Consider the following 17,745-nt stretch of genomic DNA (forward strand, 5'->3'; position numbering starts at 1 on the left):
TTTTCTGTTTTCACATGTTCGCCATTGTTTCTAATAGCCTATGTACGCCATAGTTTCTAACATGATAAGCACACGTGTCGAGAGATGTACTACCCAGCCTGTTGACCTGACAGCGATGACCAGTGCTACTCTGCTTACTGTATTTCTGCTTACTGTATTTATGCTTCATATCTTATCTCTATAGATCAGTATATATGCATACATATATTGTGTATTTCTGTCCTCCGATGAGGAAGGAGTGATGCGGGGGGGGCTGAAATGGAGAGGAAAAGATCACGTCATGTGACTGACCTTCTTGTCCTCTCTCAACGGCGCTCCAGACGACACCCCGGAGACGTGCATCTACTCCAACTGGTCGCCCTGGTCGGCCTGCAGCTCGGCCACCTGCGACAAGGGCCGCAGGATGAGGCAGAGGATGCTGAAGGCCCAGCTGGACCTCAGCGTTTCCTGCCCACACACCCAGGACTTCCAGCCCTGCATGGGGCCAGGCTGTAGCCAGGAGGGTGAGGGTCACACCAGAGCTGGGTCCATATAGTAGTCGAAGTCATTTCAGTTACGTACCGGATTCGTGCTCGATCGTTCCCGCACGGTGGAACGAACGGGCTACTCCCCAAAAAAGGCAAACCTAGTTCATGGCGCAAGCGCAGCGGTGTGTGGTAGAGACTCTGGTGTTCCTCTGTTTGTGTCATACGGCCCAAACAGAAGCCAGCCGCTGTGTTAGTGTTGAGTCAGATGGGGCATAACCAGGTCAGAGACAGGGGCGTCTCCTTCAGCGACATGGCAGAGGAGGGATGGGAGGAAGGACTGGGTTTGGGACGACGTCACTCTCCCCCCAACTTCCACGTCCTTAATAAACACACGGGCCACATTCCATTTCAGAGAGATGTTCCCTCATGTGTGACCTCGATCACTCCGTCTCATGGCTCTGAGAGGATTAGTTGTTGTATACGTGCAGCTTAGGGAGACCGACAAGCCGCGTGAATCCTGGAAGGACATGTGTGAGGGGGAGTGGGTGAGGGCACACGGTAGGAAACGACTCTCTGAAATGGAACACAGCCCAGGTCTTTAATGAACACGCACCAACGCACACACTGTTTGATGTTCGTTGTTTTGCCAAGCTGAGACATTAGACACTAATCAAGACACAGAAACAGGTCTGAGATCAAAAGATGTGAATGTCGATATTCAGCACCGCTGTATCTGCTCCAAACAAGCGCTGATCTGAAGACTGCTCTTTCTATTCCAATAGGCTTTAAATCTCTCTCTCTTTCTCTCTCTCTCTCTCTCTCTTTCTTTCTCTCTATATATATCTCCATTGTCTGATTTTCATCAAAGCTGACAATTTGGACGGCTTTGCTTAAAGGCAAATGCCCAGTCAAGCACAGTTTTTATCTAGAAATAGCACACAGACTCAAGTATATAGAAACTCTCTCTCCTTTTTCTTTCTCAGTCTCTACCCCCGCCCTCTCTCCCTGAACTGTTAAAGGCTACCGCTCCTCTCCGCTGCTCACAATCAATTGATAGGCCTGGCATGGCTGTGCTCTGTTCCTCTTTTATTTTCATTTAAACTCGATTAGTGTTCTGGGTGTGATTGATATTCCTGTGGTGGCCTGTGGGGTTGGTGTGCCTCCAGGCGTACATTGCACCCTCAGGAGGCCTTATCACAGCTTGATTTTATTTAGAGCTTTTATTAATGATTCACTATGTTCTGCTATATTACAGTGTGTGTGTGTGTGTGTGTGTGTGTGTGTGTGTGTGTGTGTGTGTGTGTGTGTGTGTGTGTGTGTGAGTGAGAGAGAGAGAGAGAGAGAGAGAGAGAGAGAGAGAATGTGTGTATGTGATAGTGATGGAGAGAAAGGAAGAAAGCTAGAGTGCATGTGTGCACTTGTCTGTGTGTGTGTGTGTGTGTGTGTGTGTGTGTGTGTGTGTGGTGTGTGTGTGTGTGTGTGTGTATGGGGTGTGATTCGTGCCAGCGTAACAAACACTCAGTGCTTTCGTCGCCTGCATTGCGTGTATAAAGGTACTTTGGCGAGCTGATTAATAGGCGTGCATATTCGCACACGTTACGAGTCGCTCGCATTCTCAGAGGGTGACGTGTAAAAAGTGCCTTGCCACTTTTGCGCACATGCATGTAACGTTTGCACGCTCGTCAGCGGGCACTAGAAGCTGCGGACGGGGCTCATTTGTCCATATTGAATAAAAATTAAGAATATTTATTTGCACTCAATCAAATTCCAGGACCCTCCTTGCATAACTTTTCCTAGATATGTGTCGTTTTATCTCCACTATCGCTACATTTTCAAATAAGAGCGCGCACGAACTGGTGCTGACGGTGCTGCAGCGCCCTCTATTGACAAGAAACACGTGTATCTGAACATTTGTTTTAAATTGCGAAGAAAGAGTCATTCAGATATTAGGCTTTATTAAAAACAAGTTGCTTAACATGTGCGAATTCCATTTATTGAGAATGCATTACCAATTGGCAAGGACGAGATTAGAACCAGCTATGATTTAAAGGCAACTGACCTTACACGTGCGGCCGCTAACACGTCTGCTGCGCTAGCAAGGCACTGGCACGTTTGACACGTCGCTATGCAATTTCTGCACACATTACAAGACGTACGTACGTACGTACATCTATGATTTTACCAAACTGTCATGTGTAGTGTTGGTGTCGCATATGTGAGGCGCATCTAACCTGTAGTGTTGCCGTCACGCACACGATGCGCAATACGTGCAAACAACATGTGCACAGCGTCTGCGTTACAGGTACGTTACAGCTATGATACGTCTGTCTCTCCATTGTTTGTCAATGGAAATTATACACGTGCGTTTAGACGTTTGATGTCATCGCGTCTTCTTAAGTAGGCGCAAGTCAAGCGTTTCAGTATGGTGTGCTGGCACTAATCACACCCCATAGTATGTGTGTGTGTGTGTGTGTGCACGCGTGTGTGTGTGTGTGTGTGTGTGTGTGTGTGTGTGGGTGTGTGTCCATGGCGGAGCGATAAAATCTGTAGGAAGTTCTTCAATGTCCATCCATTTCGTCTGAAGAGCAGCTTCTAGATAACTGGAGCGACTGACAAAGACATTGAGGTTGAATGACTCTTCCAGAGGGTCGGTAGTTACCAGCTGAGGGATGAGGAGCAGTGGAGGTGCCAGCTAGCTAATAATGATGGAATGGGCAGATGGGTGGTACCCAGGTGGGCACAGTTGAGCTGGGCAGCTGACACTCGTGTGTCCTGAGAGATAAGCATTGAGGAACTGCACTGAATAAATATGCCTCTTTGTATACTCTAAAGATATAAGATATTTCTCTCACTTTCTTAGTTTGACCCTCAATCAACTTCCCTAGTACAATATGGAATAAATAACACACACACACACACACACACAATCATCAAGTTGGTAAGCCATTGTATGTGTTTATCTTTTCTGCCTGTCCCAGAGTCCTCTACATGTATGATGTCTGAGTGGATCAGCTGGTCTCCGTGTAGCGTGACGTGCGGCATGGGTATGAGGTCACGGGAACGTTACGTGAAGCAGTTCCCTGAAGACGGATCCATCTGTGCCATGCCCACTGAGGAGAACGAGAAGTGTGTGGTGAACGACGAATGCTGTGAGTCCACATCCCACACACACACACGCACACACACACACACACACACACACACACACACACACACACACACACATTCTTTGTAGTGTTGACAGCTGCTGTCTCGCCTTGCCAGAAGGGTATGGGGTGTGAAAAGTGCCCTTTGGTTGCTTGTTCAAGCTTACTTACAACGTGTATGTATGTGTGTGTGTATGTGTGTATGTATATACATACACACACACATACAGACATACACACACGTTCGTGTGAACAAGCAGAGCTCACTGCAAAACATGCGCACATGCGCGGTAGTTCGCTCGCGCTTTAAATGAATGGGGGAGCTCACGTGACCGAATGACTGTTTGCGTTGTGAGTTGTGAGCTCAGTGGCGCGTGTATGTATGTGTGTGTGTGTGTGTGTGTGTATGTATGAGATCGAACATAGCCTACATACATACACACACACACACATACACACATACACGTTCGTTCCAACCAGCGCAGCTGTATGTGAAACCGCTTGCGCATACACGCGCGGTAGCCACCGCACTTCCGCGTGACGTCACCGAATGCTCTGCCGCTGTTTAGAGAACAGCGTGTATGTGTGTATGTATGTGTGTGTGTGTGTGTGTGTGTGTGTGTCTGTGTGTGTCTGTGTGTGTGTCTGTTTCGACTCGCTTAATGAAGGACTTCGATACATCGCTTCAGAGAATGAAGACGACTATGGTAAATATAGCACTAAAAATATGAATATCTGCGTGGTTAGATGTATCGGCTTTTACTGCAAGCTAGCTAGCTTCCCAGCTAACGTTACATCATTGCCTAGGCTAGCGAAGTGTCTACCAAGACTGGGTAACGTGAGATGGTCACGTTATGCGAATTCAACTCAGTATATTATGTAGCTGTATCTAGCTAGCTCCATTACTCTACAGTTTGGCTAGAGAAATTTGGCTAAAATCACGTCACAACTGTATTCCCTGTGCAGTAACGTTACTCATTCAGCACCTGCCTCCATTATTAATGTTATAGTGTATGCCTGTGATCAGAGAGGAGCGCGTTATTCCCTCTAGCCTTAATGGTTTGTAAATGTTATAAAGTGTCTATTGCAATATTGAGGTACATTATTATTTTCCATATGCTGTATTCGAGAGTAGAGGTTTTGTAACTATCTCCCATTTACATTACATTATTTTACATTTACATTAGCCATATACATGTGCATGAACGCTCTGCAGCAATGACTTGGGTGCTATTATCACAGTGCTTGTTGGGTCCAACTACAGATTGTTTTTGATGTTATAGATGGACTGTGTACCAGCCTTCAGATTTGACTCCAACAACCTCATGGGTCATGGCTCAGGGAAGTACTATTCAGCTGCAGCGGTGGAGAAGTGATGCCCCTAAGGGAACCAGCCCAGAGGAGGAAGGAGAATTGCAGTTTGTTTTCTGTCGTGGAGGTGTCCCGAGTTGCCAGATGAACGTCCAGCTCTACCTGCTGGGAGGAGCTGAGCTGGAGTGAGGACCGAGGGAGGCGATAGGCAGCTAGTAGCCAGGACCTTGACACCATCAGCCAGCTTTACACAGACTGATGCATTACAATAGTAGAGATTGTAGAACATGTCATTTCTTATCATTTGTTTATGTCAAAGACATCTTAACACTATGTCACATAGTATTATAACGCTTAGTAATGAAGGAAGGTACCCACGATCACACTGTAGCATTTCAACGACTGGTTTGCCAGAAAAATACAATTATGTATCCAAGTCCATCACAACAAACAACACAGCTTGGATAATGTGTGCCATGTATGCAGAGCTAGTGTAGCTGATATCATTGCGATGTGGTATAAAGACAACACTGCCACAACTTGTTGCTGAATTTGTATTGCAGGCAGGGGTCACTAGTCATCACTGGAGCTGACATCTAAAAAGTGTTGGCAAACGTGTCTCTTGCTCACAAATCTACTTGGATCCTCACTGTTACATGGTAGTTAAAAAAGCAAACACATTTGTCAGTAAACAAGTTGTCTCTGTTTACGATTTGAAGAAACTAGACATCCAATCAGCAATGCAAGTTTTATTAAGAATTATGCATACAGGAGGTATGTTCCAGTCGTAATTGATTTCTATGCAGATTGTCCAGACTGGTCTGTGGAGAGAAACAGAGTGTCAGCTTGCTAGATAGTGATTCATGTCTGAAGAGGCAACCTGGGAGTGGTTGAATGGCCTTACATCTCACCTGAGTGTTCAGCCATATATGCCTGGAGCATGCTCAAAGCCTCCAGGTATATGTCTACTCCGTAGACTTAGCTCGTCCGGAAGGGGTCGATGTTCGACTGCAGCAGGTTCTCGTAGGTCACCGATAGCGCTGGGGGAAGAGCTGGAACCTCCACACGTTCCCGTGCATCAGGGGATGGAGCTGGCCCATTCCAGTCGATTCCGTAAATGGGGTAATCCATCTAATCCAAAACAATTACCGAGAAATTATAATTAGGGCGCTCCTTGTAGACATGTCCTACCCTTTAGAAAAAATGTCTAAAACATGCGTCTTGAAATGGGGATGCAAATCCCCACCAGTACATCTGACATCACTTTACATCTGACAACAGAAGAAGTTGTGTAGGCATTTTATGAACTATTTTTGCATGGCCACTCTTACCTCATCGGGTATCTGCTCCATATTGAGAAGCTGTCCAGCCACCCACAGCTGCTGGGGGGATCTGTTTCCCTCGGAAGACAGCGGATGTCTGTCCCACATTTGGCTGAACAGACGAAGATGCCAGTTCAGCCTTGGAAGCATCACGAAATGTAGGCAAAAGAGATGGGCGTCCTGGTCACGATCCATGGCTCCAATCTCCTCCAGGTGGCGGAAGGCAGCATAATAGTTGCCGACCACCACGCACCACAAGTCTCGCCACAGGCGTTCTATTCTCTGATTGTGGACAGACTTGCCAGTTATGACGCACCTTCGGTCTGAGTTGGGAGGAGAAGGGAGGGGTGGTGGAATATTAGTGTTTTACGGCACACTACGCAGTTGTGTCAATCAGTGGGGTACAAAGCAAATGTACTATCCATTTTTTTACTGACATGTTTAGTTTGCCAAGTGTTGCTGCAAAACATGATCATTTTGTGATGATGATTCAAAAACAGAAGGCAATATTTACCAGGTCCACGTTGTGGATGCCCTAGCATGTACCTCGCCACATCGACATTCTCTCCCCCTTTGTCAGTGCGAACACATGCAGGCAACCCATGGGCATCCACAGCTTCAATGAAGCACTCCAGAACGGTGGATGCCCTGTTGTTGTTGCTGGCCCTCAGGAACATGATCTTCCGGCTAAATCCATCAATCCCCCCATGTATTACAATTCTCCAGCTGTGAATTGACAAAAAAAATAAAAAAACGTTAATGGATGCAATTTAAACTGAGAAAACTACAGCCCATCATAGCCATGTATTTTTTTCACCAATACAAAAGTTTCACCATGTTCATTCATCATGAGAGAAAAGGATGGCAGGGCCCTTGATCTTCAAGATGAAAGCCCTTTCATTATTTTGTCTCAAGATTCACTCCAGTAATTCACCCCTGCCTCTGTGCCTATTGTACCTAATGAGGTACAATCCATGACTCCATAGTCTCAGACGGACTAAGACAGCTTAAGCAATCCGACTTAAACCTACTCCTGGCATGCATGTAAGGCTAGTCTACTCAACAAGGTCCAATGTTTTTATAAGGGAAAGGCAGTGATGTTATATGCTCATGTTTCAGCTTGACATGTGTCCCCAAGACCCATTAGTAATAACTTTAAATGTATAATAAATATATTTTAATTCGCCAAGATGGCTCTTTTGTGTCAAGTTTTTTTTGTGGAAAAAAAATTCACTGTATTGTGTCATTTTTAAGTCATGTGAAATCAGAGGACTTGAAAGGGAATTCATGCAAAATTGTTCAAATCTGATATTGGCATCTTACTGGATTAATTTATGGTATCCATCGAGATGCCAGAGGGACAGAGGGGCTGGTACGGAGTATGGTCGTCTTGGGGTGGTATGTATTTGAAGACCACGCAGCACAGTCCCAACCGGATCTACTGCTCTGAGTGCCTCCCTTATTCGCTGCTGCTGCACCCTAAAAACAAATGGAAAGGTGTTCAACAGCACATGGTCAGTGAAGTAAATAATAAGATAATAATTTGTCTAGGCGGCTCAATGAGAAGAATTCACTATACAATCACTCACCTGTGACCAATGGATATGAGGTAACCGCTGACAATCTTGGAGCCATCGGTATCGGCATCTGTTGACTTCAAAAGAATCAGAAATAATAGGAGGTTAATGTTACAGTTTTGATTACAAACAAGGACTGGGGTGTTGTACCGTCTCTAATTCAAGTTACTACAGACAAATATATTGTTGCAATGAAAGCCTTTTGTATGGGATGGGGGTGGTCAGGGTTTCCCCTACAAAAACGAACCAAACAACTGGTCGCTCTAAAAGCTATAATGTGGGTTTGATACCTTTTGAAATGGAATCTGAGTTAAATACAACAGATTGAAAGAGAAGGGCCATGTCCACCCATTGTAACTCACCCAGCCATTGCTAGCGTCGCAGTCCAATAGCAGACACCGTAGAAGTCACTCACTTGAAGCCTGTCCTTGGTGGTGTGTTACAGACCCTAGGAATGAGTAACCATAACCAGTTAGAAAGTTGTAGGCCCACAATCATCAAACAGCCCATAATCATATTAATACACAACATTTTGTCACATGACATGGAAGAGTTGGCTGTTCTGAGCTGTTGTTTGTTTAGTTTGGGTCAAATGTCAATCACATTTACTGTATGCTGCACATTCATTTTACTTCCCTCAACACAGATGGTGTTTAGTCGGGGTTTTCAAATACTGTAGTGGTATATGATTTAGGTTGTAAACTGTCAGCCCAGTAGAGGGCGCTCCTACGCTGTCCTTCGTGCCAGCGGCAAGTCACTAGTCTGCTTACAGGAAGCGAATTTGCGAAAGGCATGGATGTATTAATACAACTGGATACAGCCACTCCTTTCACTGACCGCTATCAAAAGTGAAGGCCTATTGAACCGCGCTATCTTGGCAAATTTGACGCGCGAGGAAATTTGCCAAGATGGCGCGGCTCAACAGGCCTTCACTTTTGAGTTGGAACCCTGGGGGCTTGCCGAAACGGCGAGCCTCCAGGCGAGGTTGAGTTAACCAATCAGAGATTAGGGCGGATCATTCCCCTACGTTTCGCTAATTCGCTTACAGGAAGGCCGCAGCCCATGTTAGCCTAGACTAGCCTAGCCAACTAACTCGCGAACTTTTTGGGTATACTCGTTTTAAACAAAACGTCCATAACGCATTGATACAAACACAAAGAAAATTAAACCAAGACAGCCAAATGGTTATCATATTTTACATCCTTACTGATGAAAATGACTTTAAGTATAGGTTATAGCCACGTCCCTGGGCGCCGCCATCTTGTGTCGCATGCATTGTGGGGGAGCTCACTAGCAAACACTACAACAGCGCCGTGTGAATATGTGTCAATGACGAATGTACTTTGAATAAAGCACAATCTTTATAATCCAGTCCACAAACTTTGCCAACTTCAACACATAATAAAATGGAAGCGATTATACAGACTAGGATAGTTATCGATGATATTAGCGCTAGCTAACTTAACTTAGAGTCGCTGTGCACACAGCGGTGTGTAACATTAGCTAGCCTAAAAGACAAGTCGTGAAAATGATCTTGTATTACATCGACATTAACGTTCAATCGCATCTTACCTTATGCTTTTGGAGTGTATTCTTACTGCGGCAAGTCGTTCCAAACAAGATACTTGACAAACATCCGAGGTTCGAGTCAGACGCGAGGTGAAGAGGTTAAGTGGTGGAAAAACAAACCTTGTTACCGCCCACTTCCGGCCAATTACAACCTTTCAGGGGTGGAACCACCAAACAAAAGACGTTTAGTGTTTACTGTAGGCCTACAATATAGCACCAGGGTGTTTTTATAATTCATTCTTGGAAGAGCCAGCCCTTGACCGTACTGCATAGATGCATCCTAGAAACAACTTATGTATAATTCTGAAAAACAACAAGCCTCTATTACTTAGCATGTAGAGGCAAAAAGATGTGGCTGGACCCTCACAGACAGGGATTTCTGTGGAGGTTTTGGATCAATTGGTCCATATGCTAAAACAGGAAAACACCGAGTTAACAGTATACCAATTAAAGCAAATTGGGCCCAAAGGGATTAAAAGAAGCAAAACTGGGAATAATATAGATTATTCAAATAACCTTAATTCATTCAATTACTATAAGCATTGTAATTTGCATTTTGAGGAACAGGATGATAGTCTAATAAATCAACATTAAAGATTTGAAAATTGAATAAAAATATGAGTGTTTTTACTTGGTTCTCCGCATCACCCAGAGCCTGCACGAAGCTGCAGGTAGACTAATAAAACACAAGCCAGTGCATAGTAGGGATGGGAATTTCGACTAATTTTAAAACCGAGTAACCTAACCTGATCCTACTCGAGTAACCGATTACTCAAAAAAAAGATTACTCAAAAAAAGATACCGTCCAGACAGAGCGCATTGAACCCCGGCCCCCTCGGAGGGGAAAACGTTTTTTTCCGCCGTTATTACCGTGGCGGTGCTTTCATGTCTCGTCCATGCCCTTGCAAATAAACATATTTAAAAGCTGATGTGTGGTTGGATGCATTACTTATCAGATTGAATAACCCACAGGTTTTCATGAAGCTATCGGAATCGAAAAACGCAGCCTTTTAATTTGGATGCACTGCCCAGCTCATAGCCTATTAAGCCTATCGTTAGGCTACACTGAAAACTCTAAGCCTACAATATGCAACTAATATAAATTAAGTATTAAACCAAGCCTTTACTGCCGATGCCGGATAACAAGTGAATTAATTTTTAGCGTTATCTAAAAAGCACCGCGGCACTCACTGCCTATTTCCAATTTATTGGACAATAATGGATGTTTCGGCGTCAAGCCTTCATTAGAGAAATGTCCATGCAAAACTAAATAGATTTATTGAACAACAGGCCTATTCATTCAATATTTCTTTATAGGCTGGAAAACGAGTAGGCTATACGCGCATGGACCTGTGCCGGAGCGCTCTTAAAAAGACTCCATATACAGTACAGCGCTTTTCTCCAGGCAGCCGCCAATGCTCTATCCTCTTTGGTAACAATTGAAAAAGGGCACAGGCGCTCAGAAATGCGCGCTTTCACGGCAAAACATGCCATATTGTATAGCCTTTAGATTAACCGAGTAGTGTTTATTTTCCGACTAGCAGATTGCCTACTCGGGTACTCGAGAAATCGGTTAACCGTGCACATCCCTAGTGCATAGCCTACAGTCTATGACTAAATGCACAAGGCAAAATATGGCTCAAGCAGCTGTCATTCTGCAAAATTTCATATGATATCGGGGAAAGCCAAAGAGGGTTTTGTCGGTTTGTAAAAAGTCTTCTTAAGAATCTCTCGCTGTTCGCGCACAGCAGATTATTGTTTAATTCGCACACTGAAGATCCATATAGAATCTTAACGTCCATAGGCCTATACCTTTTTCCAAGTGAATTGATCGGTCAGCGGGCAGTGCTTCATACATTTTGATCCATAATCTGGAATTTAACCTGCCCCAGAGCAGGTTAGCTCGGCAGCATAAATTACCACAGTGATATAGCACGGTGAAAAGTGAACCACCTTCGTAATACGGATAAACCAATCTTGAACCTGAAGTTATCGCTCTAACACTCGTAGTATAGGGCTCAGGATTAAAGAATCTAGATTTGAACTGAGGTCTTTGGAAATATTGACCGGGATCATACCACTTGTATTTTGACCCCTCACCATTATTTTTTTATTTATTTTGATATTCTTCAATTTGCCTTCAGCACGAGATTATGTTTTAGCACTTGTTTTAGACAAAAGATGCATTTGAGAATTCACTATAAAAGCAATTAAAGTTGCTTTGGATAAAAGTGTCAGCTAAATGACTAATGAAATGCCTATGTTGTTCAAAGTAATAGAATTTGGAAATGAAAGTCAGTTTCCATAATGATTCATATCCAGCTGCATTATGGAATAGGCTACATATAAAGCCAGAATTGCATGATTTGAGCAGGTCATAACCATCAGTCTGTTCTAACTATTGCTTAAGTTATTTTGTTAAGCACGTGTGTCATGTATTATTCTCCCTGAAAAAAAGTCACACACAAAGTTTTGTCACCACACACACACATTTTTTTTATCATGATGATAATTAGTAAAATTATTTTGCGTTACATATAACTGGGAATTGGTTGGGTCTAGTGATCAGTAGGAATATCTATATGTGATGAAGGTGCGTGAGGGAGTGAAGCCACGGTCAGTATTTGTGCTTTGTGTAGGCCTAATATTAAAATGTATTTTGTTTGATTTTGTACGGCATCTTTTATGATGAGAATTAATGTAGCCTAGGCTTTCTTTTGTTATCTGACATTCCAGGTTGCACAATCTGTTCAGTTTTCCAGTAAAGTTAAGAAAACTAATTGAATGGTGCCAGTATCCCTCTGTCCAGCCTGACGGTCGGCATAGTATACCGTGCCATGTGTCCTACATCTCTCTACATCCACCTTGAATCCATGCTTGATCCACCCTTGCAGTATCAGGATAATCCACCTTGGACTTTTTAAATAACCCAAAACAGCATTTCATCAGGGTTCTGGGTATAGGCCTACCATATCCCAACTTTACAACTGTAGGATCAGGATCAAACGTCCTGGTTTTAAATACCCAATTTTGAGATTTAATCCTATCCAGACCATTCTGATCCAGATTAAATATTTTGATTTATGTTCAAAAACGTTGACTTCTGGTTATGGCCGAAGATCAATGGTTGTTCAACGTTAAATGTTGAAAGGATGTCATAGAATTAACATTGTAGGCTATTAGTGGTTTCATCAACATTTCAACATTGATTCAATATTCAATATTCAATTCCCCCTAACAATATTTCAATGTTGCTTAACTCCTAATTTGCTATCTGGAACATATCTTTATTTGAACACTTTTTAGGCCTGTCATGAATAGGCCTGCGCCTAACCTATAACTTAAAAATATATATAAAAAAATAAAAATCTAAAAGAAAAAAAAGAAAATAATAATAATAATAATACATGAAACATGAAAAGAAAATATTATTATTGGAGACATTTTAGTATTTTTTATTTTAATTGGCCTACAATAATGCTCAATCGGGAGGGCTGTGTTCACACGGGCGCGGCGAGAAAATTCGCGCCGCGGGATCAATGAACTTTTGCGAATGTCGCCCGCGTCTGACTCTCTCATCAGGAACACACACACTGATTATGGGGATTAGGGGACACACACACACACACACACACATACATACACACATACACGCTGTTCTCTAAACAGCGGCAGAGCATTCGGTGACGTCACGCGGAAGTGCGGTGGCTACCGCGCGTGTATGCGCAAGCGGTTTCACATACAGCTGCGCTGGTTGGAACGAACGTGTATGTGTGTATGTGTGTGTGTGTGTATGTATGTAGGCTATGTTCGATCTCATACATACACACACACACACACACACACACACACATACATACACGCGCCACTGAGCTCACAACTCACAACGCAAACAGTCATTCGGTCACGTGAGCTCCCCCATTCATTTAAAGCGCGAGCGAACTACCGCGCATGTGCGCATGTTTTGCAGTGAGCTCTGCTTGTTCACACGAACGTGTGTGTATGTCTGTATGTGTGTGTGTATGTATATACATACACACATACACACACACATACATACACGTTGTAAGTAAGCTTGAACAAGCAACCAAAGGGCACTTTTCACACCCCATAGAAGGGATCATAGCGTGTAATAGCTTGTTTGTAGTTTGTGTGTGTGTGTGTGTGTGTGTGTGTTGTCTCTGTCCTTGTATATAGACATTTAGAACAGTACGTACTGTATGTAGTTTTATTATGTAAAGTATGGAAAAGCTGTCTGTCTCTGCACACACATACACACACACACACACACTCCTCCAGCCCCCAGTAGCTGTGTGGTGACGGAGTGGGGGGAGTGGGACCCCTGCAGTGCCACCTGCGGGGTGGGCATGAGGAGACGGGAGCGCATGGTGAAGATGCCCCCCTCAGACGGCTCTCTCTGCACCGCCGAGGTGGCAGAGGTGGAGAAGTGCATGATGCCTGAGTGCTGTGAGTACCTGAGACCATCACCGACCAGTACCTGAGACCATCACTGACCAGTACCTGAGACCATCACTGACCAGTACCTGAGACCATCACTGACCAGTACCTGAGACCATCACTGACCAGTACCTGAGACCATCACTGACCAGTACCTGAGCCCATCACTGACCATCACTGACCAGTACCTGAGATCATCACTGACCAGTACCTGAGACCATCACTGACCAGTACCTGAGACCATCACTGACCAGTACATGAGACCATCTGTCCATCTAGGGACAGACCCAAATGTTTCTAATAAGTCATATTCTGATAAATGATGATTATAACTTAATGCATGTGGGTTCAAACTGAAGTCATTGTGGAAAGAGAGAAATATGTGTGTGGAAGAGAAGTGTGACCTGCGTATTGTGTGTGTGTGTGTGTGTGTGTGTGTGTGTGTGTGTGTGTGTGTGTGTGTGTGTGTGTGTGTGTGTGTGTGTGCGCGCGCCTGCATGCATGCATGCATTTAGACACCATCCCATGTATGCTGTCTCCGTGGTCGGACTGGAGCGCCTGCAGCGCGTCGTGTGGGCGGGGCGTGAGGACCCGTCAGCGCATGCTGAAGTCGGAGCTGGGGGAGTGTACAGAGGAGCTGGAACAGACGGAAAGATGCATGCTGCCCGAATGTCGTGAGTAGGGCCGTACGAAGTGCAGAGACGGCTGGACTCTGCCGGGGATGCGACACTCTGTCACAACGCTACTGGACATATTGAATAGAATTGTAATACTGTTTATGACGAGAGAGAGAGAGAGAGCGTTTTCTAAGGAACGCGCTCTCCAACCTGACATTTTGAACACTTTGATTAAAAAATACTGGGCGTTTTTCCGTTCAGTCGAGCGCGGTCAATCCTGCGTCCCCTCTGTCCATCCCCACAGCCACAGACTGCATGGTGTCCGAGTGGTCCGAGTGGTCCGAGTGCAACAAGTCGTGCGGGAAGGGCCACACCATCCGGACCCGCATGGTGAAGCTGGAGCCCCAGTTCGGCGGCAGCCCCTGTCCTGAGACCGTCCAGAGGAAGAAGTGTAAAATCAGGAAGTGTAGCCGCGGCTCCCGCGCCAGCGAGGAGAAGAAGAAGCGCAAGGACAAGGAGGGGGACGGAGCCGGGAGGAGGAGGGCCAAGCAGGGGCGGGACGCGGCCGTGGAGGTGCAGCCAGGTCTGTGTTTAGGGGTCAGAGTTCGCTTCGTTCAGATTCGTGCCGTCCTTTTGTGCCACGTCCACATTGGGAAAGACAGCCAGCTAGGGTTATCTCTGTATCTCCCGTAGCGAGTTCAGACAATTTCAGATATGATTATGATATAAAGTCCCCTAATCTCAGTGGTTTATTCCAGCAGGTTGCAGAATGAGGCCATGGTCCAGCTGGATGGAATGTACCAAGCCGTGTGGCGGGGGGATCCAGGAACGTCTCATGTCAGTGAAGAAGAGAGCCAAGAGCTCCCAGATCAGCAGCTGCAGGGACAGGAAGGAGATCCGCGCCTGTAATGTTCATCCCTGCTAGGGGGCGCTGTTGAGCTGAGTGTATACCTGATTAATATGATGATGCACTTCTGTATTAGGGCTGGAGGTGAGATAGAGAATTGGTTAAACCCCTGATAAGGTTGTATGCCTGGGTGGAGGAGAGGAGGGAGAAGAGGAGAGAGGAGAGGAGAGGAGAGGAGAGGAGAGGAGAGGAGAGGAGAGGAGAGGAGAGGAGAGGAGAGGAGAGGAGAGGAGAGGAGAGGAGAGGAGAGGAGAGGAGAGGAGAGGAGAGGAGAGGAGAGGAGAGGAGAGGAGAGGAGAGATGTGTTCTCTGTAGACATTTAAATGGAGACTGGGCTGTTACAGTAAGCGGACCCGACCAGCTGTAGTTAGTCTTCTAGCAGCCTCCCCTACCAGGCAGTCAGCATATTACTATGTAACCAACACTATACACTACCAACAAACACAATCCTCACATAAGTCTCATGCACACACACACACACACACACAACCAACAGTTATTTACTTTTATATGTGTCTTTATTAGGTCTGCTGTACTGCTCTAGTAGCATTGAAACACACACTCCATCACCTCTCAGCATCATTCTGTAACGTTTCTCAGCCAGTTCACCTTTCATACCACCCTGGCCTGGGTATTTAGGAAATATACTGTAGCGCTATCATGCATCCCATTAATATTTACTGATCATTTACAACTGTTTATAAATTGTTAATAGTAAAATATCAACAAATCGTTTATAAATGGCTTAACACGGATAGTTATTATGAAGGGTTACCAAATAACATGGCTATAAAATTAGCATGGAGAAGTGTTCTCTGCCAACACATACAGTAGACTAGGTCTCAGTCTGACCAGGGTCAGGGACTCTGAATACCACTCAAGCAGTCATGGGGAGGGAGGTCTACTGCCTGGTCAACTAGTATTCCATAGTGGTGCAGATGTACTGTAGCTCTCTTGTACATGGAACAGTAAGGCTTGAAGGCAGGCAAGGTGTTGATTGTATAAACATGTCACTGAATGAAAACCCCAACAGGTCATGAGTAGAAAATATTGTATCCTGTGGTTACTCTTGTATGTCTCAATACATTATCATTTTTAAGAGAAAAAAAGACTTGCCATTGTGTTCTTATAAGTAGAGGAACTGTAAATGCCCTCATATAGACACATATCATATGGAGATATTATGTTATTTTTGTTGTGGTATTTAGATTTTTTTTTTTAAAGAAGAAGAAATTAATGTGATTTGCCTAAACCCTGTTTAGATATCCTCACTTTCTGTCCTTTCACTCCTATTTTTCTTTCCTTGCCTCTACACCATATCACTATTTTGGAATAAATCACCTTTACAATAAAAAGTAAAGAGTTTTGAATGAATGCGGTGTTGTTCTCTGCAGTGACAGTCTATGACCACCAGGTGGGGGCAGTGGGCTATAAAAGAAGAGCTTTAGGCTACTGTACGTACTGTGTGTAGACTGGTATCCACTGGCCAACTACGGATGCACTTTCCTACACAGATGCTTCAGTTGGCCTGGCTTGGCTGGGAGAATATAACTCTGACTCAGATGAACACAGAGTCAGGGTTATATTCCCCTCTGCGGACAATTATCTGCCTCAGCCAAACCAGACCAACTGAAGCATCTGTCAACTACAGTACACTGGTCTACTCTCATCTCGGCATCCCTGTTAAATATGAGACCATTGTGGAAGCATTAGAGAGGGAATCAATATATTCTTCTGATGGATGGTTGGATGGATTCATTATGAATTAAGTCATGTTTACATTTATGATGCGTACGTCTGTGTCTAAGCCTCAGCTGTAGTGACACCAAAGTTGAAGCTGAATTAAGAAAAACAATAACATCGTAGGACTGTACATTGTACACGTATGAAAGATTTACAATGAATTGTGGGAGAGACACTTGGGGTTTCTCTTGGGGTCTCTCCCAGGGTCTTTTCATATTCATGAAAAGATCCTGGCATCTGAAAGAATACACACGGATGAATGGCATCGTACAGAAGTGGAGTGAGTGTGTGTGTGTGTGTGTGTGTGTGTGTGTGTGTGTGTGTGTGTGCGCGTGTGTGAAAAAGTGCTGAAATCACTGCATTTTTTATTTGACTTTTATTTAGCCAGGGGAGCCCATGACACCAAGGTCTCACTTCCAGTGGTGCCCTGGTTAAATCATACATCATATATAAAACAATATAGAAACAATGTAACAATATAACACTTACAATAATCCCATTCATGTATTTTACACATGACAACTTTATCCAAAACATATAGCCAACAGACCAGACATGGGGAATTAAATAATAGGATGGGTAAAAAATAAAAATAAAAACTTTGAAGAACTTGAAACATCCTCTAATT

General features: G+C 44.4%; 1 protein-coding gene across 1 annotated transcript in view; it reads left to right on the plus strand.

The window, feature by feature from the left end:
* Positions 1-15,393, plus strand: part of LOC311309701 (spondin-1-like) — a gene marked incomplete at its 5' end in the record, with an annotated part of 29,688 nt that extends 14,295 nt beyond the window's left edge. Inside the window, 7 exons of the mRNA XM_084439025.1 lie at positions 38-42; positions 321-503; positions 3,446-3,616; positions 13,692-13,859; positions 14,366-14,524; positions 14,772-15,050; positions 15,229-15,393. Coding sequence (XP_084295151.1) covers positions 38-42; positions 321-503; positions 3,446-3,616; positions 13,692-13,859; positions 14,366-14,524; positions 14,772-15,050; positions 15,229-15,392 — 1,129 coding nt within the window. The 3' untranslated portion in view covers position 15,393. The remainder of the gene's footprint in view (positions 1-37; positions 43-320; positions 504-3,445; positions 3,617-13,691; positions 13,860-14,365; positions 14,525-14,771; positions 15,051-15,228) is intronic.
* Positions 15,394-17,745: the final 2,352 nt, after the last annotated feature.

This window comes from Borostomias antarcticus (assembly GCF_949987555.1).
Source record: "Borostomias antarcticus genome assembly, chromosome: 5".
In the NCBI taxonomy this organism is placed as follows: domain Eukaryota; kingdom Metazoa; phylum Chordata; class Actinopteri; order Stomiiformes; family Stomiidae; genus Borostomias; species Borostomias antarcticus.